A 27,280-nucleotide genomic window follows, 5' to 3' on the forward strand; every position below is an offset into this window, starting at 1 on the left:
GGGGGGGCGCCGGCGCGGACCACTTTCGCTAGCCACAGTTGCGCACACTGAGCTGAGGTTAGGCGTCGCCGAGGCGTCGCGACGCCCGTGGGCGGAAACAAAAGACGGGCGTGGCCGCGGGGGAGTGCGGGAGGAGCGGAGAGCGGGGGAGGAACAAGAGAAGGGGGAGGGGGGGGAGAAAAAGGTGATACCCACCGAGGAGAACCAGCTCGTTGAGGAGGCTTGATGACTCTGGGTGCAGCAACAAACGACCACTGACTGCCACCGCCGCCGACTGCAGGCAGGGACATTAAGTCGAGTACTACCCGCTGGAGCCGGCCATTTAAGCAGCAGGCGCAACAAACCGGCGCCCCTTATAAATCGGATCCGAATGTTAATCCCGCCATATCTCGTTCGCAATTAGCGACGCTTAACCAACGACTCGCGCGCCGGCCAAGTGAGTTGGCAGCCGCCGCCAATCAGGAAGAGAAGGGCTCTGGGCGGCCCGCCAATCGCAGCCGGCCCCCGGCCTCCCGGTCACCAACTCAACTCGCTCAGCGGCGGCTGCTGCGGCCGCGGCGGCGGCACGCGCCAGGATGATCGGCTCGCTGGGCAGCCAAAGTGTTGTGGTCGGTCACGTGGTCGGGCACGCAGCGTGCGGGAGCACTTTCGCTGCACTACTGGCGGAGGAGTAAGGGGGGGGGGGGGGGCGTGCGGACCGCGAGCAGCTGCTGACGGGGGGTATTGACGCATCCTCGATGCACCTGCTGCACCTGTTGGTGCAACTGACCGTGGTGGGTGGAGGTGATGGGGAGGGAGAGGGGTGCTCAAGTAGGCCGTCGTCAAAACGTGGTGCTATCTTTATTATAATTCAGGACGTGTGTCCCACACGAGCGATGCTGCCAGTAAAAAATCGTTATGATGTTGAGCTCGTGGAGGCCGTTTCAATTGCACCCGTCTTTAACAGTTCGTTTTTCCGTGGAATCCAGTTACTTCCGAGGTGTGCCAGGGCCAGGAACGGAAGTAAAGGCGTCTGGGCGTGGCAAGCGAGGTGCGCGGTGCGCGGCGACCGCCCGGAAAATCACTTTGCTGCTCGTTGCGGAAACATTACGCGATACGGGGGCAGGCCCGGCGGGCCTGTGCCATGGACAGCGAAAGTGAAGCGGAGTTGTCAATGGTGGCTCGCTTCCTGGCCTGCTGACCTGACCCGACCTGACCCACGGCGGGTCCTCAGCAGTCGTCTCGTTCACTATTTTCACGTTTACATGTTTTGTGTACGCACTCCAGTGATGCGGGTTTGAGTACTCGCACGGGCCGCAGTTGTGCCTTAGCATTCGTCCAGAAAGTACGTCCGTTTCTCCCATATTCATTATAGAGCATTACTTAGAGCTCAGCGCCTGCGAGACTCTGGGTAGGCCACCCCGCATTACACGCATGCACTGAAGTCAAGATGTTGCCTACCTAGTAGGCGCCATGAGAGCTGGCATAGGCTGAAAACATGGTGGTTTCGTAAACGACGAATGACGGGCGCATTTTCTGGTGATATCTTAGAAAGGGAGAGGGGCTGGAGAACCCACAACAGTGTAAGCGCGCGCGTGTAAAGAAACACATAGCCCAGTACGAATTACGTGGATTTATTGTAGAAGACTTTGTGTGGAGGTTGCGGTGGCTGCTGGTGGTTGATCAAGTGTAGTGTAATCGACGCTCTCGTTCTGCAGGTGCCGGCGTCAAGATGAAGGGTCGGAGCGGGGCTGGGGCGGGGCCTGGGGGGCCCCCTCCCGCCGGCATCCTCAAGCACCCCCCTCCCCCTCCCCCGCGCACGCACGCCCACGCTGCGCTGGTGCTGGCGCCCCTCGGGCCCCCTCTCGGGGGCGTGGGGGTCCCCGTCGCCTCCGGCCCTGCCGCCCACGGGCCCCACGGGGTGTGCGTCTGCCGGGCCGCCTCTCCCAGTCGCTGCCCGGAGCACGGAGGATGCGGGCTGCACCACTCGCTGCCGGGGACGCCCACCGGGCTGGGAACACCCGTGCCTGGAACGCCACTCCTCGGAACGCCCGTGCCCGGAACACCCGTGCTGTACCCTGCCATCATATACTCCAGGCATCAGGTGAGTGTCGTACAATTTTGGTTTCGACTTACGCTGCTTGACTAGCATAACTTGCAATGTGGAAAATAGTTGTTGAATGTTTTACGAGAAAAATTTCCATGAAGGCTGTCGTAAAATAGCAATTAAAGATTGTCAAACTAAGTATCGACTTCGAATTCATTGTCAAGCAGGAATGGCCTGTTGCCTTAGCTGTCGCAAATTACAAAATATTTTGTAAATAGTAAATTACAAAATAAATTGTAAATCTACAAGAAAATGTTTCACGGTTTTTGCTGATTTCAATAATAATTAAAATAAAGACTAAATACGAAACGAACTCTCTAATCCCTATTGTAACTCTCTCTCTAGTCTCTGACATAATGATGATGTCAAGTTAGTTTAGGCTGCGCTGCACCTTCACTAGAGAGCTCGTTCTTCACGCCGTGCGGTCCACTTTGTGTGCTGATACTGTGCAGCATAAACGTGTGCAGGAAGGTTGCCTAAGCGCACGGAGGTATGGGTGGGTTAGTGTCAGTAGGCGATTTTTGTCTATGGAAACGGCACAGCCGTACTAACAAAACGTGCAAGACAAACCAGACAAACATCCGTTTTGATTTCCTGTAAATTTCCGGCGTTTGTTTGTTTTACAAATATGGGATTTCATTTTCGCACTTGAGGTTGTTACTCCCGCCGCAGTCTCTCTCTCTCTCTCACTCGCGCCGCGCCGCCGCCGCCACGCCACGCCACGACGCCGCGCCACGCCCGCGCACAGTGCAGTGCTCGGGCGTCTGACGCGCCGCGCGGTTTCGACACACTTCCGCACGCACTTGCTCCAGGAGGGCGGCTTCCTCCCAGTCTCACACCAATGGGCCGGAATTGCCTTCCCCTCCGAGCTCATCCTGTTCGTAATAGGCTCTGGCGGGCGTGGAGCCACCGCCCGATCGTGTCCCTGTGTTGCAGCGGTTGCAGCGCCCCCTCTCCAGCTGCTGATCGTGTCCCTGTGTTGCAGATGCCCGCGGCCCGGCCCGCCGCTGCGCAGCCTCCCGCCCCGCCGCCGCGCCAGCTCGCGCACAGTGACACGTTCCTGGTGGCTGGCGCTCGCGCGGGGGCAGCACGCCAGTCGCGCGCCCGGGTGGCGCCCCCGCAGGTCGCCAGCGACAAGAGGGGTGCCTTCGTGATCCTGGCCGACGGCAGCCTGCTGGAGACGCCGCTGCGCACCTCCAGCCCGTTCCGCGGCTGCGGCTTCCGCCCGGACTCGCGCTACTCGCCCAGCCAGCCGTCCTCGCCCGTGAGCGGCCGGTCCAGCCGCAGCGTGTCGCCGCGCCGCAGCCGAAGCCCCGGCGGCGCGCTCAGGCCGGCTCACGGCGGCTCCGTCAGCCAGCTCACCGCGGCCTTCGAGCAGCGCGCCCTGCCGGCCAGGGGAGACGCTCCGCCCAAGGGCAGGTTCGCGGCACCGGGCAGGGGTTACCGGTCCGGAGGGACGTCGCCCAGCCGGGGAGCGAGGAGCACGCCGACGTCCAGGGACCCCTCGCCGAACAGGAGGGCGATCTACTCAAGGACAGCGTCCCCGAGCAGAGGGGCGTACTCGAGGAACGCGTCGCCAAGCAGAGGGGCGTACTCTAGGAACGCCTCTCCAAGCAGGGGGTCGTACTCAAGAACCTCATCGCCCAGCAGAGGAGCGTACTCCAGCAGGACCTCATCGCCTAGTAGAGGAGGGTACTCGAGGAACGCGTCGCCCAGCAGAAGAGCGTACTCCCGAAACGCTTCGCCAAGGAGAATACCGTACTCCAGGGACCCGTCACCACCAAGAAGAGGGCAGTACTCTAGAAACGCGTCACCAAACCGCGTGCCCTACGCGAAAGATCCCTACTCGCGAGACGCGTCGCCCAACAGGAGAGCGTCTGTGTACTCCAGGAACGCGTCACCCCAAAGAAGCCAGTACAGCAGAGGCCCGCAGTCGTACTCCAGAAACGCGTCACCGAACAGGACGCCGCAATACAGAGACGCTTCGCCGGCAAGGAGGATACCATACCCGCGTGCCGTGTCGCCACCAACCAGGGCCGTGCGGGAGACCTCGCCGTCGAGGAGACGATCGCCCGCGAAACGCGGCATCCGGGACGTCTCACCCGGCCGCATTCCGGGACGGGAGCCGTCGCCCAGCAGGAGAACCATTCCCAGGGCCATGCGGTCCAACCAGGCCTCCCCCGCGCGCCGGGCCTCTGTGGCCGCCGTGGGGCCGTCGGTGTACTACTCGCCCTCGCGGAGGCCGGCGGCCCGGGACCTATCTCCCGCCCGACGAGTTGTCATGTCCCCGACGCGGATCCCGGTGCGCGCACGCGAGCCCTCACCCGCCCGGTTGGCGTCGCCAGCTCGTGAGCCCGCCCGTTTCATCGAGATCACGACCAAGCCCCGGTCAAGAACACCATCGCCATCCCGCGGAGTGCAGACAGACCCCAACATCACGGGCACCATCCAGGACCCTGACCCGGACGCGGCTGCGGACGCTCTTCAAAGCCCGTCCAGGGCGGTACCTTCGATGATCCCCGTGCCTATTTCCAGGGTGACATCCCCCGTGCGGAAAGAACCCGAGAACATCATGGACGCGACGCCGAAGCCTTCCCCGAAACGGGTTCCGCAGTCAAGGACGCCGACACGGTCCCCAAGGAGGGTGGCCAAAGCGCACGAGGCCTCCACGCCGAAGAAGAAAGAGGAGCTTACGACCCGTACGCCCGCGAAGGGGAGACGGAGCGCTATCCTGAGCGCGGAGATGGTGCAGGACACGCCGGGTAAGGAGTACCTGACCCCGTCGTGGACTGAGCCGAGCGTGAAGGAGCGTAATAGGAAGAACACAAGTGGCCAGACGCCCGCCCCTCGCAGGACGACGCCCAGCAGAACACCGGCACCGCCGTCCCCGCGCGCCTCCAGGGTCACGCCTAAGACTACGCCCAGGACCACGCCGAAGACCCCGCGTAAGGACGGTGCCAACAACAATAACAACAATAACAAGCCAGCCCTCAAAAAGCCGAACAACAGCAGTAAAGCTCCCGAGAAGCCCATGACACGCTCCACCTCCATCAAGAGCATCGCGTCCATGAAGACGGCTGCCCCGGGTATGCGTCCGCGGTCGACCAAGACCGACCACCCTTCCCCCGCCCCCACCTCTGTGCCAATGTCCACCGTGCCCGAGTCGCCCTCCGTGCGGCTCCGGCCCACCCCCGTCCCTGCCCCCGTCAGGCCGTCAGACGAGTTGACGCCGTACGCCCCCGGCCCGCCCCCGGACATTCCGCCGGACACCCCGCTAACACTCACGTCTTCCAAGAGGCCCGCGTCGCCTCCGCGCCCCGCGTCCCCTCCGCCGGCGGCCGCCGCCTCGCCACCCGCGGATGACAGTGGCCCCTCGGGGCCGATCCTGGCCAGCATGCTCGGCGAGCTGGACGCGAACGAGCCCTCCAGCACGCTGGTCTCCTCCACGACGGCGGGACCCCTCGAGATGGCGCAGCCAGACGTGGTCGCCAGTGACCTCCTCTCGTCCGCCAAGTCGTCGCAAGATTCCATCAAAGTGCCCAACAGTCTGAGCCAAGCCGCGGCCGACGCGGCTCCGGCGATGACGGACTCCCCCAGCAGCTCGGACACCTCGGTGGCCACCGTGCGCAACTCCACTGCCCCCAAAACCTCCACTGCCTCCCCCACTGCCGCCACCACGTCCACTGCCAGCGCCGCCCCCGCGGCCAGCTCCTCGTCTTCCATGAGTGCCGCCCCAGCCGGGGCCGGCAAGTCCACTGCCTCCGGTCCGTCGGCCGCCGCCGGCCAGCCCCCGGACAAGCAGGGCGCCAAGGAGGGCGCCGACGTTCAAAGTGCCAACAAACCTACAACGAGCGACTCTCCAGCGTCCAGGGCCGCCAAGAATGAGTGAGTACCTTTCCAGCAGCGCCTTGGGGTTGTTATGGTGGTCCTCGCGTGGCCGCCACCCCCGCTCCGCGGCCCCGCCCCTACCTGGTCACCTTGAGTGCCGGCGGACGGGCGGACGGGCAGGACGCCCCCCGGAGAGTGACTGAGCTAATTTCGCCCCAGACTCAAGGCTGCTCGCTCGGTCGTAGATATTGTTATGGATTTTGCTGAAGAACTTCAATGCAATGGTTTGTTTGTTGTTGGTTTGTTGGTTTTTTTATTTATTTATTTTTTTTTGGGGGGGGTGTTTTCAATGTTCGTGTGTTGTTTCAAAATTATTACCTCGAATTATCTTTTAACGACGAAATCCAAATTTAGCTTTAAAGCCTCTCTTCGGCAAATAATAGAGTTACGGTGACGCTAAAAACCGTTATTGTCTCAGAGCGTCGTTAACGGTTAAATTAACGTTCCCGAGAGTCACGGCCAGACTTGGCTTGGGCCCCGCCCCAGCGCCTCGCGCCGACACTGCCTCCCCAGCCCCGCCGCACCACCCCTTGAGCGGCGCTATGCCGATGGGAAAAACCCAATGAAGATTCAAACAGCCGCCCTCTTCCCCCGCCCCCTTCTCCTTTTTATTTCGTGCCGGGATCTCCCGGCCTAACTGACCCCTCCCCTACGGCATGCTAAGGATGTGACGGGAAATTGCCTCGGCGCGTGTTGGGCGTGGCTTTCTCGTTCACTATTCAGGCCGAAGCTGGAGGAACCAATCGGCTGGAAGTTGCCTGCCTGTACCCATTCACTTAATGGCAGGAAGAGCCTAGCCTGTACTCCTGCAGGCGCCGTGGTTCAGCCTCGCCGTGTCGGGTACAAATGCTGGCGGCGACCGCGATACTCCTCGCACGTGCACGTGGCGAGGGCTGGCCCGCGACTGTCCTTGGGATGGCCGCCCGCCCCGCAGCCCCACCCCCTGCTACCGTGACCAACCTCACTCCCCTCACCCGCGAAATGGTTGTTGCAGTGGCGTTCCTTGCCGCCCGCTTTGTGAGACCCACTTTCTCTCGTTTAAAATGTCCCGACTTGTGGTCGAAACAAGTGGATGAAAATAATGCCTGGGGGTCGGTTTAAAGTCTCTGATTGTTTCACCCGGTTTCACCAAGTTACTCACCCCCACTGCCCATTGACAGGTCCACCCGATAAACCAGTCGTTTCCGTACAACAGGTTCACTCTTATGCACCCCCCCCCCCCCCCAAAAAAAAGTGATCTCATTTCAAGATCGCCCCTAAAAATTTTAGACAAATTTGTTTATTTTAACTTGTAATAAGAAAATAGGAATGAAAAGGCAGAACATTTGTAATTAATTTTTTTGGGATGTCCTTAAATTGGGAACACATTTTTGGGGGGTGTAAACCCGATTTAAAGTTTTCTGTGGGTTTCAAACATAAATCCTCACATAAAAGCGTTGAACACCTAAATTTACTGTTCGTTCTCTTTCACATAACTAATAGAAGGCACTTTGAGATGATAACATGCATCCTGCAGGATTGTGCATTCATCAGGAGCAGGAGGAAAATGTCAGAAATGGCAAAATGGGAGCAAGGGGTGCTGCTGTACCGACGGGGTTATACTTCGCCACGCCAGCCACCCCTGCAACAGCTTTTCGGTGCGCTAGGGGTAGCGCCGGGGCGCGTGGCGAGTACAGGGGGTAGCGCGCCTCCTGGCGTTACCCCCCGCTCCAGCGTCGGGGGTCAGGTACCCCACCGACCGGGGGCGATGATAGGGAGACCAAGGCGACCCGCAATCGGTCAAGAGGAAGGAGTCAACAGCTCACGAAAAGTACCACCTACCACCTAAGGAAACCGCCAACCGCCAACGTACCTGTTTACGTATTTCTGCCTACGCATTTTTTAAAGCTGCTTCACTTTTGTTTTCTCGAGGGATGCTTTTTACAAATTTTGCTGTAAAGTATAGGAATGTACTGACGCTCAAGGCATGGCGTGTTACGGACACCACCCGCCAACAGTGCCTCCGTGTTGTCCACAATGTTCACGGCTCTCGCGGCAGAGGGCAGCACCAGGCCGAATACTCGGGTAGGAGGGGGGGGGGCTCGCCTTAAGCAGCACGTTCAACCCTTACCCCCACCGGCCGCCTCCTTAATAGACCTCCGCCTTGCATGATGATCGGGGAAAGCCGTCTCGGTGTTATCAGATGCAAGGGGGGAGGAGAGGGGAGGGGGCGCAGTCAACACGCACCCCCTCCCCCGTGGCCGGCAGAGCCTCGCCTCGCCCCGCTCACCCCACCCCCTCACACCGGGCATTAGCGACCAGGGGATTTTATTATGAAAATGTGAGCGAGCGCCGGAAAACAAACACGGGCGGTATTTCCATGGCGGGTGCCGCCGGGGCTGAGCGCAGCATCGGAAGAGACTTGAACGCCGGACGGGCTCTCCCACCCACGACCGAAACTCCATGGACACCGCAAGGAACCTCGGGACACGTACGGGGCAACATGAGACACCATGGACTTCCCATGGAGTACATGGAATTTGACGCTATTTCCTCTACTAAATCTCACACTCAACCCCACAAAACCCACCCCTCGCCCACTGGTGCTCGGGCAAGGAAAGGGGCTCAGCAGGGAAACAGATGGAAACACCCGCAGAAGCAGCGCTTCCACAACAACATGGCTGCAGAGGTTGTTAGAAATATATTTATGCTGTGTGGCATGTCTGATACATTTTCTCAATTCCCCTGAAGACCCTCCCCCTTCCCCTCTCTCCTTCTCCTCCCCCTCTCCTCCGCTTCCTGTGGGTCGGCCCATTATGCAGGCTCATATTGACCAGTGCGCCTTGGAGGGGGAGAGGTCGGGGTGGTCAAGACTGAGGCCAGGGAGGGCTGCGCCAGGCTGCCCGCCGCCCCCGGCCCCTCCGGCCCGCCCCGCCCGCGCCAAGGTCAAGCAGGCGGGCGGGCAGGAGGCGCTGGGCCCGCTCGCTGGAGTGGCCAGCCCGGCCCCGGGGCGCCCGGGGTACTCCAGTCCAGCGCGAGGCTCCAGGCGCGACAGGCCGACCCCAGCGGCGAGGAGGACATGGACAGGCATGGACGTCCAGCGCGCCGGGGATGACTCAGGTTAAGATATTCGACAGGTGAGTCAGCCGTCTACGCCGCGGGTCTCCAGGGAGTGTCCACTCTTTTCACCCCTGGCTAGTTTGTGTCGACTTATGTCCGGCGGTGTGCATTTACATCTCACCGAAGACGATTATACTGGAGACCATTATTGAGGGCTTTCGGTCTGTTTAACGTTGGTTCTTTCCTTTCGCACCCCCGCACCTCCAACGTGATTCAGGCTATGGCTGGGCGCCGGTGATGTTGGGCTGAGGCAAGGGAGGCTCATTCTTCGCGGATGATTGACGCTGTGCGGGACGCTGCGTATGCGCTGGCCAAAAGCATCTCATTCGGTGCCGCCGTGGCCGTGGGGTTGGGGCGGGTCGGGCTGTGGTTCCCTTGGGCTTATCTCTCGCGACAACAGGTGCTCGGCCGTGCGTCTACGCGTCCGGGGTGGTCCGGATGTGACACTGCATAACCTGGAGGAGACGCTTCCGCGGCCAGCCGCACCGCCGGACGCACCGCCGCTGACGCCCATATGCAGCTCGTTGACGGCCAAGGTCGCCCATCTCGTCGCGTTCGACTGGCCACGCGCATGCTTAACCCCTGGGAAAGGGAAGTTCACCTCTGCCCCTGCACCGCGCACTTTTACTTATGAAAATGGTAATTCGCCAATGGCAGCGGAATATATTAACCTCAGCCGCCCCCTCCGCCTCGGTTCCTTCCCCCTCCCCCCTCTTTCGCCAACCTTTCACAACTACCCTGCCCGGTATCGTGCGGGTATGCGAGACCCTGAGACGCCCCCCTCCCCTTTCCGCCTTGCGTAGTTCGAGGCCGGAGAAATGGCCGCTCCTTAATGCCGATTCATTATTCGCCCGCCTGCTGTGCAATTGTCTCGAGCTCGTTTTCCTTTCGCTGCACTGCACCTGCGTCATGGTATTCTCATTGACGAATCCATTCGGCCTCGCGCCTTTTCCTGCTGGTCACGTGTGAAGAGACTCGCACACTCTGGAAACCTCATTGCGACGTCTAAATGTGAACAGGGCCTCAACATTAAATTCACTCTTCTTCGACTTCGAATCTAACCGTAAAACAACTAACATGTCGTTTTAACTATGAGACTTTCCAGTCTGTCAGTTTAGACTTTGAGACTGTTCAGTCTGCCACTATAAATTGATAGACTTTATAGTCTGTTAAGGTGGATTTAGTCTCGTGAAAACTGAGGACTGAAGTCGCTGAGCTGTCAACTGTTTTGGTGTAAAGGGGCCAAAATTATGACTCATTGCACCAAAACAGATCACAACTACGCGTCTACACTTCAGTCCTCAGTCTGCACGAGAACACATCCACCATTAGGTTAAACCGCATGGGAAGTCTCGCAGTTTATTAGATTTGCAGAACAGTATACTTTTCTCTGCCCCCATCATCGTGTTCTCCTTGGGCGCGCGATCACAAACTTCGCGATGTAACCTCGGAGCATTTTTAACCCTGCTACCCCAAGTGTCCGCCGTGCCGAGCCGAGTCAGTCGCTATATATACCACTTGCTCTCTTGGCAGCCTTGTACGTTACGTACACCCGACCCCAGCGGGCCATGCACCCCGGGTTGCCTAACCCCTTCGAGATCAAGGCTGAAGCAATTCCCTGCCCCCCCGGCCGGTGCCCCGTGCGACACGGGCTGCACCGCCCCGCGCACCGCGCCGTAAAAATAGCCGGCGCTCATTTGTTGTGTGTTTGTGGCCACCTCCGGCCGCCTCGTTGCCGCCAGGATATGAGCAGAAACAAGGGATTGGCGCGGCTCCGTGCGGATTGCGCTCCTGATTGGCAGGCGATAGGCATCTTAATGTATCCCGCCGCAAGGACTCATTTGTCTGGGGCGAAGGGCAGCGCCGGCAGCGCGCTGGGCAAAGGGCTGCCAGCTTGTCCCTTACCGCTCCCTTACCCCCCCTTTCCCTCCTCCACCCCACTGATGCCGTTTTAATCGCCGGGATCCTCATATCGCCGCCACTCGCTCCTCTACCGATGGTTGGGGAGGGCGGCTGCGGCTCGAGGAGAGGGAAGGGAGGGAGGCACGGGAGGCAGTATGTATATACGATATGCCCATCGGGTGCACGCGACGCGCGATGCGCTTGTAGAGGAGGGGTTTACTTTGCTCACGACCTACTGAACTACATCGTCCCGCAAGGGCGGTGTGGCCAAGAGGGGGGGGGGGAGGGCAGGGCTCAGGGATGAGCTGCAGGGGGTGAATTGCAGCGTGGTCGGGACGTTGCATACCGAGGCGCAGCGCACTACTACTACCGCGGCCCGCTCCACGAGGCACAGCCGGGCACAGCCGGGCACAGCGAGTAAGCCAGTTGCCTTGAATTTATCGCCCTCTTCCCCCCGGCGGCGAGGAGAACCGGAGGAGGCGTCCATCTATTACGTTATGCCACTTCCGACTTCGACTCTCTGCCCCCCCCCTACCCCACCCCGTGCCCCCTCCCACTACCCGCTCTCTTACCCTGCGATTGAGATAGGCCCCGCGTGTTCTAGCGGTCCTGCCGCGCACTGGAATTCCAGGTACGCTCATATCGCACAATTTGATCCCCTACAGCAGTAAACGTACGGCTAGTGACTACTGGTGATTTCACACCCTTAAAAATATATGCACGCGCCCGCCGGCTTCGTTTGCCTGCCAGGACTACATGTTTAATGAGTCCCTTCATTCTCAACAGGACGAAACTGAATTGTAATCGCGCGTGCAGCGTCCACCACTAAAATTTTGGGGGACTGTATCCGAGATTGGTACCGGAAGTCAAACAATCCAGCAGGTAGCTCTCCGATCACCATCCAGGTGTTCGATTCTCGTGCACTTGCATTTCCACTACTTGTCTTGATCTGTGAAAACACCACACCAGTATCCGACAATCCGACCCAGCTTGCAGTAAGAGAGCGGTGCGCGCAGGTAGAGTAGGAACGCCCGCCGGGTAGGCAACTTGCTAGCTTGCGCGCGGGGCGGTCGAGCGTGTTGCCTACCCTGCAATAGCCAGGCGCCCGTACGCGCGTCACTAGCGCCTGCCAGCCCGCTGCCGCACGGGCCGAGGGGCTGCACCTCGCCGCCGCTGGCACGCAACGTTTTTCGGCGCCTCCACACCCCTCCCTCCCCCCTCTTCTACCGAGCTCTGCCACCCCTCCCCCCTCCACCCGCTTCCAGCGCCGCGCCCAGCGGCAGGCTATAGGGTAGGGTGTCTTATCGTGAGCGACTTTGTCGCCGTTCGCGACTTAAAGCGTTGGCCATGAAACTCAGCCATTACCACCTCTCGCCCGCGGGCACGCCCCTATCGAGCACACTGCCTCCCCCACCCCTTACCCTCACCGTGCCCTATGGGCCATTAAAGGGAAAAGATTGGGGAAGGGGAAGACGAGGTGGGATTTAAGGACGCGTCAAAGATATACGAAACGGCGTCGTGTGTGACAGGTGTTTGTTACCGTACACCGTGAGCCCAGCAGGGCGAGTGTTGGGGAGGGGGGGGGCGAGGGGCCCTTAACTTTAAATACAAGTGAAAACCGACTATTTGTTCTGGTCCTTTTAATAATTTTGGCTGAGCTTGAGAAGCCTTTGCTGTGATGTGGGGTGCAGAGAACTCTTCGGTCGTGTGTCTGTCTGTATCTATCTGTAATCACACACGTTTCTCACAGACAGCAACTTCAATTGACTTCAAACTGCGCACGAAGCATCAGTATAAGTCCGGTCGTAACGAGTTTAGTATAGAAGTTTGGTATAAGATGTTTGATATAAGCGATCGTTTAATTTGAATTCGTAGCTTGGTAATAGTAGGTTGGTAGCACTGCGCTCGTCTGATTTTTTAAAAAATGTTTTCTTGATTTTTGGGGTCAGTATGGACCGATTCGTTTTCAGTATGAAGTAACCTGAGCTGAGCTGTACCCTTTCTGTTCCAGGACCGCGAGCGGCGGGAAGCGGGGCGCAGGCGGGTGCCTGCGGTGGCTCCGCCGGGGCTCCAAGGGGCCCAAGGCGTGGGCCAAGCCGAGGGCCCCGAAGGCACCCCGCTCCATGCGGTCCCCCGCCACCCCCGGGCTGCTCCGCCGCCTGGCCTGCTGCGGCCGGCGCACCGCCCCCCGCGACTCGGCCGAGGCGCTCGCCGGCACGCCGCCCCCGACGGAGGCCGCCGCCGCCCCCAAGCAAGGAGGCTGCGCGGGCTGCATCGACAAGCTGCGGGCGCTCTGCTGCAGGCCAAGGTCGGCCCCCGGCCCCGGCCCCGCCCCCGGGACCCCTGCCGCCCCCGGGTCGCCCCCGGTGCACGCCGACAGCAGCCACTGGCTGAGCTCCCTCACTGTACGCTTCAGCTTGCCGAAAGGCCTGCCCAAAGGGTTGCCCAGACTGCGCCCCAGCTTGGCCAAGTTGCCCAATTTGCATGCTATGCTCAGGTATTTTATTTGTGTTCTTTAGTTTATTTTTTGTTTTTTACGGTGTTTGTGATAAACGATACGTACGCCATCACCACGCGCCTTCCAGTTCCCCTGGAATTTGGATTGTTTTTAATGTCATGTTCTATAGGTGTCTCCGTTACTGAGGTATAATTAGCAAGCGCAAATCATTAACAACAAAGGAAACGCAAGTTTTTATTGCACATTTATAGCTCTTCGGTTTCACGCTGTAGTTGTTAAACAACTTAATATTTCATTCTACCTTAATTTGCCACATACCCGCCTGTAATGGTCTGAATTTTAGTTGCGAATTCTAGAATTCTAGAAGGGCCCCTTTTCCCATTTACGATTTGCTTTTTATGAAAAATATTAGTACTGAACGTATGTCATGCACCTTTCTCACCTACATCCCCAGCAACAGTTAGAAGCCAGCCAGTCAACCCCATGTAGTTGTAGTAGATTTGTCCATTTATTTGTTTAGTCTCACGTTTTGAAAGTAACAGTTAGTAGTAACAGCCCCTCTAGGTGCTCCCACAATTAGAGTACCCCCTCGCGACGTTCTGGCTACGTTCGCTGCCTGACGTTTCCCGCCCTGTGAACCCCAGCACACAGGCGGGCGCTCACCGGGCGGGCCGCCAGCTCAACGCAGCTGTCAGGCGGGTTGGCGTACCCAGCGCGTTGCAGGCGCTCTCAGGAGGGACGGCGCCAAACGTCTCCCCGCCCGAGAGGCGCCGCCTCGGGACACGTTGACATATCCTGTGGGAATATTGTGTCTGTGTCTAACTCTCCTCCTCGCTGCGCAGGCGGAAAGATGTCGCGAAGACCGGCGCCATGGCGGCGGCCGCCCCCGGCGCGGCCCGCGCCTCGACGCCGCCTCCGGGGGGCAACTGCTGCTCGCGCGGCATGTCGCGGTGCGGGGCGCTGACGCGGGCGGCGTGCGGGGCGCTCTTCTGCCTCAACACGGCGTGCTGCCTGCGCTCCTCGTGCCGCCAGGCGGGCGGCTGCTGCAGCCGCTGCTGTCCCCTGCCGTCGGCCTCGCCCGCCCCCGACGCCGGCGCCGGGGAGCGGCGCAAGTCGCAGGCGCGCAGCCTTGCGCGCGGCAAGTCCGTCACGGCCAGCAGCAAGGTGAGCGATCTGCCACGACCAGGAGACATACAGTTGTTCTCAGCCAGAAATTTGAAGTCAAACTCACGTCTACCAATACTGTGGCCCGCAGGAGCTGAGCAAGCTGGACGCCGCCCTGGTCGAGCACAACGGAGTGATGCGAGGAGCCATCCCTGTGCTGCCGCTGCCCCTCGCCTGGATCTGCATGGTGTGCAACGTGTTCGTGCCGGGACTCGGTGAGGGACCAGGACAGCGCGCCACACCAACCCGCGACAGCGGCGACGTGACACTCAGGGGAGAGGTCATGGGAGAGTCGACTGACCAGCAACGCTTTCTGCTGCAGGCACGCTGTCCATGGGGCTGTTCTGTCTGTGCGTGGGCAAACCGCGCTTCAGCTCGAGCGACACGGCCAAGGCGCGCGTCGGCGCGTTCTGCCTGGACACCCTGGTGGCCGCTTCGCAGCTCTTCACTGTGCTGTTCTGCCTCGTGGGCTGGGGCTGGAGCATCTGGTGGGGGCTCATCGCCCTCCGCCTGGCCAGTAAGTACCGTGGCTTCCTCGTGTGAGGCCCAAGGCCGCCGCCGTCAGCTCGCTCTCACATTCCCGTTCTTTTGTCATCGCAGAGAAGTACAGGCGCATTCAGCTGGCCGAGCGCGCCGCCGCCACCAGGCCGGCCGCCATCGCCGTCCCTGCAGGCGGGGACGTGGAGAAGGGGCTGAGGCAGGGCGGCGCCCGCGGGGCCAAGCCCCCCTGAGGGCGGCCGGGGGCGGACCCGGCCCCGCGCAGACCTAGCAGGCCCAAGGCGCTAGTTGGCCCCGCTCCGACCCCGACCACCGCCCCCGAGTGAGACTCGACCCAGCAGAACTCCTCATTTTCGAACACTCTGAACAAAGAAACATTTAACAGCAAACCTTTGCCGGGGAAACTATGCGACGAGGACCAGGCGGTATACTGGCATGAAAGTCCGCACTATAATGACACAATTCCTCTTTTGAAAAGAGTTAGAATGGGTAAACCTTAAAAAGGAATGTAACTAAAAATATGATTTAAAGTACCCTCTTTTTATTTAAACAGTGTGGAGTAAATAATTTTTCTCTCAACTTTGGCCTGGGCATTGAAAATGATAATTTTATCACGTAGAGAAGAAATATTGGGAAGTACGGATGCATTTTAAGGTCGATGATGGAATGAATGGAGGAGTTTCCTCAAAGATTGAAAGTTTGAGTAAGAGCAAATATTAATATGCCTTGAAGAAGTGTTGTAGATTTTTTAAACTGCTTTCTTCATTAATAATAGGAATGAACCAAATCTAGTTTAAGGTAGAATGTGCTCTAATTATACACAAGTATTTATATTTTGTACTCATTTTGAATGCACAAATATATATGTACATAACTCTAATGCAGAGAAAATGAAAACATTAGGTTGACTCAAGTCTTTTAACCAATGACCATTTATTTTACACCCTTCAGTGAATACAGTGGTACAGTAATGATTTCTGGTCTATCAAAGAAGAGACTGCAAAGGTGCATAACAGAAACAGTTCAGTTAGGTTTTGAATACAAGTCTGAGGGAAATACACTTATCATGTTACGAGGGCTTGGTCATACAGTAACATCGCACTCAAAAATAATTATTTTTATGATGAGCAAAACAAACCCCAATGACAAACGAAGAAGTTTGAATCTGGAAGAGAGTAACAGCAGTAGCACCATAAACATAAGGAGGCTCTTAACTACAATTTTGCAGAGGAGTTTCTTTTTCTCATTGCAGTTTTTTTTATTGCTATGCAAACAAATTCACCATCATAGCAAGACAGATTCCTGCGACTAGATACATTTGAAATAATTGGAGGAGAAAATGCTATGTACAGAATTAAATTAATGGAAGTTGAAAAAGCAGTCATCAGTTTTCAACAAGCTCTTTCTCAGGGTACTGATAAATGTGCAGAAACCATCACCAGCCTATTAAGGCAACAATGATTGATAATAACAATAATAAGGATAATAAAATCAGAAAATCACTGAGGGACTTCAGTGTTTCTAATCACCCAGAGAAGCCTTTGGTCCAGTACATCACCCAACAGATCTCCATTAAACCAAGTCTTTTCAAGAAATACATTAGATGCAACAAAGAACTTACTTGTTAAAATGTTCAAAATCTAGTATGAGATTTATGTCGGAGCAATTATCAAAGCACTATACATTTATACGACATTAAGATGAAACAGTGATATAGGGTATTTTCACACAGAAACAGAAAACTGCTAACCAAAAAGTTTTGAACTAGATCATAGTATACTAGTTACTTTTGTTTATTTATATCATTTTAAATCAGTTTGGCTGAACTTATTAAATATTATTTCTTAGCAATGAAAACATTACAAAAATTTCAAAAGCATGATTTGGATTCTGTTTAAGGAGTAATAATTGGCAAGAACAAGGAACATAAATTTACTAAGAAACCTATTAGACGGGAATTTTATAAAAGAATAAATTATGTGATCACTACCAGCCCAGGAAAGGGATGTCCATCATATGCATAGTATGAAATAAAGAAACAACCAACTTCCGACTCTTCTCAAGAGGAAGATGCTTTTATATTGCTGCTCATGAGTAAAACTATAGAACTCATCAGTCCACACTTTTTGTATTCTAGAGAGACAGACACATAAATATGTAAGTACTGATCATTACACATTTCCTTAAAGGCAATTGAGTATTGCTGCACACAATTAGTTTGCTTCTTTTCCTACACATTACTTTAATTTTAAAAATGCAAGCATTTACGTCAAAGTAAGATGTGAGGTCAGCATTTTAATCTGCACGGAAAGGCACAAAAGTTGTCTTCAGTAGGTGTATTGCATACTTCTTGAAAATGGGGATCATGCAAATCCTGCATCACAGACCTCATTTCCTCATACAACTGCTGACCAGCAATAATTATCTATTTACATTAGCACTTTGTTACTCACCCCCACAAAGTGCAGCTTTCTAAATTTATGTTAGTTATTGCAACCAGTCTTAGTTAGGTTCTTGAATCACACTGGAGGATGTCAATTTTTGCTTAAATGCTTCATGATGATAATGACCACTAAGCCAGCTTAGAACATGTGAAAGAACCAACAGATTAAATAAAACTGATCACATTATCTTCTTAGTCATAACAGAATCTTCTAGCATCTACAGTATCTCAATGTGATATGATAAGAATTAAATAAATCTTCCACCCCTAATCACAGACATCTCATTGCAAAAATGCTTTGGGAAAAAATTGAGGAAAAAAAAAAGGATTTAGAGGGAAAATAAAAATACAGGCCAACATGTACAATTTTTTTACATATTTTAAATTAGATTCCCAGTATAATAACACTTGAAGTAGGAAAGTAGATCATCTGAAAAGAAAGATAGATAAACAAAACAAAGAGGCTGCCAATAAGATGCACATTTCTGCAGGTTTTAGGATTTAAAACCTTTAAAAGGTGAGTCTTTATCAAGATGCATTTCTGAGCCACATAGGACTCTATCCCTTGATTTTGCACCCAAAATAAAGGTGTGACCTAAACCCATAGAGAAATACAGATAAAGGTAGATAGAAACCACAATTGAACAACAAAACAAAAACAAAACAAACAAACTTGTATTACTTATGATCGATTTAGTCTTGGTGAAGCCAGTGAAGCATTTGTTTTGGGTAATCTGATTGTCTGAAACCAGCTTGAAGCTGGCTTCAGTTCTTATTCGGCCAATCAGTTTACTCAAAACAAATGACGGGGTGGCTTCAGCTTCACAGGCTTCACCAAAACGAAATTGATCAAGATGCTTTTTGATTTTGATTTCATATACATTTAATAAATTAAAACAAAAACAGTCTCTTTCCCATGTGCTATATCACAGTTTACATGGGCAAAATAGAGAAAAAAACAAACAAACATGGTTATTGAAAAAATATCTAATCTACACCTATTTGTCTGAAAATTATCTGGTGTAAGAGGACAAGGATGAGCAGTCAACCTCCCTCCAATTTACTTACAAAATAAACAACACTGGTTGAGATCTACGCCAAATGTTACTTGAGATGGATCTCAACCTTCATTCAATTTCCGACACTACTATTTACACACCATGCACCTGTTTTAAGAGGCGAGTCAAGGATTTTATTGCCCTAAGAATGAAGAAGCGACGGACCTCAGGCAAGAGATGTTCTGAGGTAGGTCGCTCCTGAAGCTGATCTCAAGTTTCATTATGCTTCATTGATTTGTTTTCACAAAACTTCAAAATTCGACAAAAACGTTTCGCACGCAAAGCCATTTCATCATTTTCAGAATTTTCGGGCAATTCACTTGTACTTGAAGTGCGTTTCCGTTTTGGAGAGGTGTTTGGTGTTGCATCCTGCTTGCTTTCTGCTTTCAATGCACTCGTTCCTGATTCATTATCACTTGTTGAAGCACTAGCCAAATTACTAATACTGCTTGAATTACTACTTCCTTCTCCACTTGTAACACCAGATGAATTCTCAGATGAAATCATGGTATCACTATCACTTGTCACAAGCCTCCCAGCTTTTAAGTCACTCAAAGTTAGGTCCCACTCCTGCATGTGACGTTTCATTTCGGCTATAACTGTGTCTTGCTCACGGAGTTTTTGGGCTTGCTCTCGTAGTCTGGCACTTTGTCGAGACAGTTGAACACTGTGTCTCTTCAACTAAAGAATTAGAAATTGAATGAGTTAGACAAAAAGTACAATTTTTCAATAATAAAACATTGTAAACTGATAAGCAATAATACCTTTAGCTGTAATCGTCGAACAGTTTTCTTTAAGGAGTCAACATTTTTCTTATTATGTTTCGATTGGGATTGCATTTTGGAGAAATCATTGGCAAGTTTTGCTTTGTCCACACTCATGGCCGACACACGGGAAGGCATTAAACTGAGATTTGATGGGCCTGCAACTTAAAAATATTATAATTGCCACATACTCAAAACAATTTTTTAAAAAATCTCCTGATTGCCAATATAATTTTCTGAAAAGGGGGTTCAAATTTTGGTACTAACTTGATACAGAGTGACAACTTCTGTTTGGGGCAGTGGCTAGATGTTGTTTGAGTCTTGGTACAACCTTCTCATCAAAATGTTCCATTGCCATTGATGATATATCACGGAGTTCTTGCAATAGTTCATGAGCCCGCAGTTGTGTTGTACTGGTCATGACATGTCTCAATACACGAAATATCTCATCAATCACCTAAAAAGAGACCAAGTTAAGTTAAATAAAATTTCTATAATTATAAAATGGTAAAAAACATAATGAAAAATGGAAACAAAAAAGAAATATTTCCCTACCTTGCCTGGAATAAAGCAACAGAGCTTGATATCCACATATCTCATAAATGTCATAGAGAGCATAGATAGACGAGTTTCAACAGCAGTCAAAATTTCACAGTGACGGAACATTGGATGCATTCTTCGCTCTGATTCTCTTCGAGGAAGTTGGGCTTTTACATTTTTCAAGCATACTCCATGATAACGTTCCACTGCTACAAATCCCTTATTGAGTAGGTTTCTGCATGTTTGATCAAACTTGCGGCAGACCTAGGGACCAAGCAAAATAATAATAGTAATATAAATATAAAATACAGGTATATAAAAATTAGAGACACCTAGCTGCAATATATACATTTTTAAAATGTAGCAACACAAAGTCCCTTTCTAAAGACAACTCATGGCCTTACTACTTGCATTACTATGAATTTTAATCTGAGGACACTTCAATGATTAAAATAAAAAGATGTGTACTATAGCAGTATATGCATCAATACATTATGTTCACTAGATGACAGAAGTAGGGCATGAATAGACAGTCCAATAAATAGCGCATACATAGACAAAAAAGTAAGATTTTTGATATTTAAAAGTCATCCATGTAGAAACAGGAGAGTTAAACCAGTAGTAAACTGAATAAATAAATAGGAGGCAAGTTCCTAATTTGGTGAATTACCTAACCTGATATTACATTTCTGTACCCCTCAGAAAATCACATTATTAGGGATTATTCTGGTTGGTAGACATAATGATTGTGAATCAGCATAATGAAGTATTGAAACTTACCAATCTTTGCCGTGCAATGTCGTCGTAGCTCATACATGACAGAATTTTGTCTAAAATGCCATCAGGCAAATTTAGCAAATGGAGCATATTGTCGTGGCACGACATATTTGTAAGCCGATATTCTTAGAGAAAGAGACAATAACTTCAACGAAAACTTCTCAGCATATTAAAACCCGTGTAAACTCTGATAAATTCTTTAGTAAACACAAAATTATAGGATGCAACAGCGGTCTGCTGCAAGGTAAAGTCCTAGATGGTTTCTGCTGTACGCACTCAAAACCTCAGAGTCGCCCCCAAAAGTTGTTATGCATGTGTTTAGAAGAGTTGCCGAACAGCGTCGAAGAACTTATCTCATTCCTAAGAGTAATTTATTAATCTAATTTAAGATTTGGAGGCTGTGACTGTCAAACCGACGACAATTAAGGGAATTCGCTTGAAAGTAATCCCTGCCTAGAGCCTGATTGACAGGACTTGGGCTGAGATCTCGCTAGTTGAGATCTGAAATACGGAATTTCGAGAAGAATCTTCTCTCTATCCCTCTCTAAAAATTTTCTTTTTATTTTGGGATTAATTCATATTTATGACGAGAAAATATAACAATTTTGACATGCCGATTCCCGGTCCAACCCGGTCAGCTGTTGAGTAAATTATCTGGCCGCACTCTACGCATCCTACAGCCAGACTCTTGTTGTTGGACGAGCTCATTTTCTTCTTGTTGGCCAAGCCTGCGTGTGCTGCGCTCTCCCGACGGCGTCGCTCGGCTCGCTCGTTTTCGTGTTCAGTAATCTTGGTTTTGTCGGTGCGTCTGCATCGCGTCGTTGTGTTACAATTTGGTTCGGTCGCGATTATGTCTTACAACGGGGATTCGGGCAATATGAAGCGGCAGCGGAGTGACTCTGAGGGGATGATCAGGGTGAGTATGGGGCTGAAATAGGCTGAGATGTGGGGCGAAAAGAGGTTCAAGATGATGTTGTGGAGGTTCGCCGAGCCGCGCCGCGCTGTGCACGGGACGGGCCGCCCAGGCCCAGCACCACCGTGATGCCGGGATCCTGGACCCGGTCGAGGACGTCGTGGCCATCGTCGTGGTACCTAAGCGGATGAAGTCGACACGCAGTTCTTCGATCCTGTTTTTCAACGTTCAGTGATTTGTGCTGGCGCCCCCGAAGCGCCAGGGAGGGGCGCAAGTGATAACAGCCACCGGTGCGGCCGTCTCGCCCTCCTCGGTCCCGGTTCCGCACCCGGGCCTCGGCCTCCAGTGGCGCCCGCTTGAGCAGGACGACGCCCTTCAGGAGCAGCGTCGAAGAGGTCAACACCCCAGGGCTTTCCGATCGTGTGGTGCAACTTGTGCGCGTCTCCGTCCCTGAAGAAGCGTGCCGTTCGCTGGGCTGCCTGCTGATTGTTTTGGTGACACACATAATCGAATAGCGAGTGTGTTGTGCCGTTGTGGCGCAGCCACTGTTCGTGCTCGTGTCTGCTGACCTGTGCTAAACGGATTGGGGCCGTGGCCCCTGTCGCGGACTCCATCGCCCGGGAAGAAATTCGAATGTTGGTGGATGCCGCTTTGGACGACCATAACCTAACTCTGTACTCCCGCGGACGTCTATTGAATTTGATCGTTTTGCTCCCAAGTGCGGTCCCGAATCGGCGTAACGATGAGACGCGACGATGTGGTTGAACTGTCGACAGTGTAAAAGTGTTAAATTCTAGTGCCCTAAGAAGTGGTTGAGGTTATGAATTTATGTTTATTTTTTGATCACCTGTTAACACCTTTTTGAGATTGTGACAAGCAAGTTGTGATGACTTCATTCTGATTTTAGTTTATTTTTTTACATACCATTTAAATTTTTTGGTTCAGTTTAATCTCTGCATGGGCGGCCATCAATTCTTGTTTGAAAGTCATGGTTATGTTACACCATGTTCAATTTGTGGATGTAAATCTTTCTAGTCAGTTTGTAAAGTCTTTCCTTAGTTTGGTTTCGAATTATTGTTTTTTCCTTTAAAAAGTCCTTACTTGTTATGTGCTGGGTAGCACTTTTTTGTCCTCCAATTCCAATTTATAAATTCTAGATGCGCTAATTTAATTTATCTTTTGCAGAACCATCGTGGTGGCAATGATTTCTATGGTGGCGATGAACCAGTTAGGAAGAGGTAAGTTCACTTTAAGTTTTTAACTTTCTTGATTCAGGATTTTTTTTTTAAATGGGTTTTTGGATTAGAAAAATATAGTTTCTATTATTCTCATCAATCGTCCTAGTTTTAAGAGTTAACAGTGGGATTTTCAAAATGTTTCCCTCATTATCATCTCATGATTGTTCCCTTTATTATTTGTAAATTGACTCATTTACAGCCATAACAGTTGGCAAGTCGCAGTTATAGAGTAATCCATTTAGACATTGTGCAGGATTGTTACAAGTCTGGAAGATATCCATAATATTTTTGGGGGGGAATTTGGTTGCCCTGTCAGGGTAAATTGAAAATTAATCAAAAGAGTCTTGTGAGCACACTTGTCAAAATTGCTCCAAAACATTCTATTGGTTGTATTTTCAACTTTTCCTAAATGAACTATATTTTGAAGAAAATGTACGGGAAAATCTTATGTTTTTTCTCGGTTAAGTCTGGAAATTTGAAGTTCCAACCTTGTAACAACCCTGCAAGGAAAGGGCAATTGTTGTGGCTTCATACTCTGACAAATTGGCGAGAATGTGGCATAGCTCTCATGAGATGATGTGGGAGAGGCGGAAAGGCATCTGAACTGCCATCTCTACATGTGTTTGGATGTAGGGACGGAATGATCAACCCCTCTTTCGACACTGGAAAAAACCCAGGCTCCACATTTATGTATTTAATAACAAATGAAGTAGTGGTGAGGGTCGAGGGTGAAGATATTATAAACTATCGCCGTCATGACACTTGTTGAAGTGCAACTAAAGAGCTCTTCGCGAGTTTGTGGGGGGAGAGGAAGAGGTGAGCCAAACACACGGTCGAGAGACGGACTCGGCCGGATTTCCGCAGGGACATGAACAAGTATGAAATCTCCGCCTTCCGTGCGTGAGAGTTACAGCGGCTTCTTGCCCTCACGGCCAGCCCCGTTTGAAGTCCCGCGGCGCTCCTCACCTGCGGCGGCGATCGCACCAGTGAGAGTGCAGCGTGTATTTTAGAACCCAGTGTGTGTGGAGTGCTCGTCGGGGCGCGTCGGGACAGTAATGTGCCGGCAACTGTACGACCTACGTGCGGACAGGGCGGGGCGGGACAAGGGCGTGGTGGGGGAGAAAGGGGGCGGAGGGGTAATGACAGCCATGTCGCACTCACCAGCGGAAGGCAAATAGATTCCAGTACTCGTGCTCCAGTCAGTTCGTTCTATTCCTGCAGCCAGCCAGCATGTGTTTTAAGAAAAATCACGAGGTGTTTTTTTGTTGTGGTGCTATCAGCCACTTCTATTGCCGACGTTCTTATACACCTTCCAACAGAACTTGTGCGTGGGTGACGCCCCCGTCTCCCGCCGTGCATATCAGACAAGACGTCCAAAGTAAATCGATCCCATCGTCCAGCCATTTACTTCATGAGGCCCGCGGCGGCCCTCGGAGGGCCTCGCTCGGAGGGCCTCGCTCGGAGGGCCCCGAAGCCATCCATCACGGCTAAAAGGAGCGCCAAAGCGCGACGCGCCGCCCCCTTTCCCCACCCTCCTCTTGTGGATCCGTGCAAGGCGGCCGCGGAGCGAGGAGCAGCTCTGGAGGAGGGGAGGGGAGGGGAGGACGCGCACCGAATAGCGTCGTCGCTCGCGTTTAATATTTCGCCTTATTTACCTTTTTTTTGGACGGATAATAATTTTATTCGAGCGTCGCGGCGCCGCCGGCCGCGCCGTCTGTCATCCGGCGGCGGAACGCCCCTCCCGTGTTTGGGGGCCGCGGCCGGGGCCGCCCGCTGCGGTGGGCGCCATTGTGGCGGGGGCGGCGCGGGGGGCGGCGCCTATTCCAGAGTGCAGCCCCGCCGCGGGGGCGGCGCGGGGGGCGGCGCCTATTCCAGAGTGCAGCCCCGCCGCGCCCCACTGCGCCTCGCCCGCCCAGCCTCCGGGCCCCGCCAAGCACGATCGCTACACGGGAATTTACTTAGTGACGGGCGGATAGACAGACCTCAGTTTTTCTCATCCCCCGCGCCGCTGCCCGGGCCACCCCACCCACCCCAACCTGCCTCGCCTGAAGCATCTCCGGGCGCCAAGCACTTGGGCTGCCTTATCACCGATTGAATCCCGCCCCTCATCCTCACCCCTCCTCCCCTCCGCCACCCCCGCGACTCTTCGCCCTCTTTTCTCCTCTCTCCTGTTTCGTCTCTCCCTGGCCGTCGTGGGCGTGGTCCCCCGCGGGCCCCTCGGTGAGCGTGGCAGCTCCACGACGCCAACGAGGACCGTCGTGAAGATGGCGGCGGCGGCGGCGCGGAAAGTACCTCGGCTGCAGCGCGGCGGCAGGCTCTGCGAGGCAGGTGCGCGATCGCGACGCGTTTTGGGCGCGCGGGGGGCGCGCGTGAGATCCGCCGTATTATTCATGGCCTCCCTGGAGGCAGGCGGGGGAGGAGGCGCTGACACAATACCTTCCTCCTGTCTTCTAGCGTCGCCCCCCGGGGGCGGGGCGGGGCAGGCGGGGCTGTAGGCGGACGGGCCCTTGTCGCCACGCTAATGTCGGGAAACGCGTTCTCAAGGGGCACCGAGGCGCTCCTCTCGGTGGGACGACGACGACGACGTCGACGACGACGGTGGTGGTGGTGGAGGAGGAGGGGATGGGACGGGGGATTGTGCACAACACGCTCACTGTCAGTCAGCGCCGCACGACGACGACGCTTTTCGCGCTCCAGATTTTGCGCTCGCGCACCTGGCGCCTGGTGGAGTGCTGTGTACACTGTACACCGATGCCGATGCTTGAAGTGATTCGTATTAACTTTTTGCCGGTGTGATTGAGGCGAAGGGGGGGGGTGCACACGGGAAGTGCGGACCGTTGGGCCGTGGCGGCCGCTCTGCCGATGTGCTTCTCTCGCGCCCATGCTGCTAACGGTGCCGCCCGTCGCGCATGTCGCTTGGGCGTGTCGCGGACTCGGGGGGGGGGGGGGGGGGGGGGGTCATGCCCTACGCGGTGTACAGCACGGTGCCGATTGACAGCGCGCATGGGTGCGGCAAACCGACGATTTGCCACCAGCTCGGTGGAAGGTGAAGTGCGTTTGGCTTGCCGACTGATGTCGGGGTCGGGGTTCTGAGGGGTGTGCAGGGGGGCGGGGCCCTCGGCGGGGCCGCGCTCGTCCGTCCTGGAACCCTTGCTGGAGGCGACGCGGCTAGAGCTTCATTAGCCTCTGGAATCTGGTGGGCTTAGCGGGGCGCGTCCCCTGTTAGTGTCTGTCCGACTCGCTCGCCCGGGCTCGCTCATCCTCGCTTCTGTGCTGCCTCTCGCTTATTAGACGTGTTCGCATTTCTGCCCTCTCGAGTCGTTTTGTGTACCCGTCCTCCCCATATACATAGTGCCCAGAGTCTGACTTTGTTTGTGGTTGGTGTTGCAGGCCGTTCCGCCCTTCCAGAGGAGCGCCAGAGCCCCGGTGAGTAGAACAGAAGCCTCCGCGCCCTCGCAGTCAATGACCCTCACCGCCCCTTGTTATTATTTCAGGAGACAAAAGCTCCGCCGTGTATAATCCCCCCCCCCCCGCCGTTTCCACTCCGCCAAAAACACATTCCTCCGCGGTAGTCATACGTTGTCGAATTACTGGTGGCCATTGAGGTTTCGGTCGACAGCACGCTGCGCGGCGGCGCGGGGTCGACGGCGCGCACTGGCCCTTAAATATTGGCTACACCGTTGGATTGCGCCCAAAAATTTAATCAAGAGATCTTTGCCCCCCTCCTCAAATCCCCCCCTCTCCCCTTGCGCCTATGTATACGATGGCCCGCGGGCGTATTTGTTTTGGGGAAGTACCTCCCTCTCCCCCACCCCCCTCTCTCTCTCTCTTTGCGGTGTTCGTTTGGGTCGAAGCGGAGCGGAGGACCCCAGTGCAGCTGTGGCAGCCGGGGCCCGGCGGCCGCCGCCTCCTTGTCGTCCTTTGATTATCATTTCGGTAGCGGGGCTCATCCGCTGTTTGTCTGCAAGTTTTTGCCGGCGGCGCCCCCTCCCCCCTTCCCCTCTACTTCGCCATGCCAAGCCGCGCCGGGCCGCGCCCCTGCTCCGAAGCTTCCGCACGGCCCGATTTCGCCCTTATCTTTTAAGTACCAGCAGCGACTATTTCAAATGGGGCGGGGCGCCTTTATTCTCCCCCCAGCCCCACCCCCTTTTCGCCCGACGACTCCGTTCTGTCTTGCGTCTTGCCTCGCCGCCGACGTCCGGGGAGGGAAAAAGGGGGGATGGGGGGTTACTGTCGTCTTGGCGCCAGATTCGATTGCCCCCATGCTCCCCCCATCCCCACACCTTCACTTCCCACGGGTGGATGATATGCTGCTGGATGGGGAGGGAGGCGGCGGGGTTGGTCTCGGTGCTCTGCTCCGCGCGCACCGCCACCCCGAAGTGCCTTCTTGTGGTGCAGTGCCGAGGTGGATTGGAATGAATGGGGGCGGCGGCGGTGGTGGTGGTGGTGTCG

At 54.1% G+C, this 27,280-nt stretch overlaps 3 protein-coding genes across 5 annotated transcripts in view; 2 read left to right on the forward strand and 1 right to left on the reverse strand.

Moving 5' to 3' along the window:
* Positions 1 to 15,994, forward strand: part of LOC113204288 (serine/arginine repetitive matrix protein 2) — a 26,264-nt gene extending 10,270 nt beyond the window's left edge. Inside the window, exons 2-8 of one of the 2 annotated variants that reach the window (XM_026419406.2) lie at positions 1,698 to 2,083; positions 3,072 to 5,971; positions 12,987 to 13,472; positions 14,276 to 14,597; positions 14,689 to 14,812; positions 14,920 to 15,114; positions 15,198 to 15,994. In XM_026419406.2, the coding sequence (XP_026275191.2) occupies positions 1,712 to 2,083; positions 3,072 to 5,971; positions 12,987 to 13,472; positions 14,276 to 14,597; positions 14,689 to 14,812; positions 14,920 to 15,114; positions 15,198 to 15,328 (4,530 nt within the window). In that variant the 5' untranslated portion in view covers positions 1,698 to 1,711 and the 3' untranslated portion in view covers positions 15,329 to 15,994. The remainder of the gene's footprint in view (positions 1 to 1,697; positions 2,084 to 3,071; positions 5,972 to 12,986; positions 13,473 to 14,275; positions 14,598 to 14,688; positions 14,813 to 14,919; positions 15,115 to 15,197) is intronic. The other variant, XM_052271115.1, reaches the window with a different exon arrangement.
* A 15-nt stretch (positions 15,995 to 16,009) lies between these two features.
* Positions 16,010 to 21,150, reverse strand: LOC113204287 (F-box only protein 28). 2 transcript variants are annotated; one of them, XM_026419404.2, is made up of 5 exons: positions 20,681 to 21,150; positions 19,916 to 20,164; positions 19,628 to 19,817; positions 19,361 to 19,518; positions 16,010 to 19,277 (listed from the first exon to the last, which is right to left on the reverse strand). In XM_026419404.2, the coding sequence occupies exons 1-5, from the start codon at positions 20,783 to 20,785 to the stop codon at positions 18,807 to 18,809; spliced, it is 1,173 nt and encodes a 390-aa protein (XP_026275189.1). In that variant the 5' UTR covers positions 20,786 to 21,150; the 3' UTR covers positions 16,010 to 18,806. The 2 variants fall into 2 exon arrangements, with proteins under 2 accessions (XP_026275189.1, XP_026275188.1); XM_026419403.2 differs by having other exon boundaries at positions 19,361 to 19,524; positions 20,681 to 21,149.
* Positions 21,151 to 21,384: 234 nt separating this feature from the next.
* The window catches only part of LOC113204302 (heterogeneous nuclear ribonucleoprotein L), a gene marked incomplete in the record, with an annotated part of 90,668 nt that continues 84,772 nt past the window's right edge, over positions 21,385 to 27,280 (forward strand). The window contains 3 exon segments of the mRNA XM_026419439.2: positions 21,385 to 21,593; positions 22,776 to 22,828; positions 26,219 to 26,254. Coding sequence (XP_026275224.2) covers positions 21,528 to 21,593; positions 22,776 to 22,828; positions 26,219 to 26,254 — 155 coding nt within the window.

The sequence above is a fragment of the Frankliniella occidentalis genome, unplaced genomic scaffold, assembly GCF_000697945.3.
Source record: "Frankliniella occidentalis isolate FOCC.00 unplaced genomic scaffold, Focc_3.1 Scaffold150, whole genome shotgun sequence".
Lineage (NCBI taxonomy): Eukaryota > Metazoa > Arthropoda > Insecta > Thysanoptera > Thripidae > Frankliniella > Frankliniella occidentalis.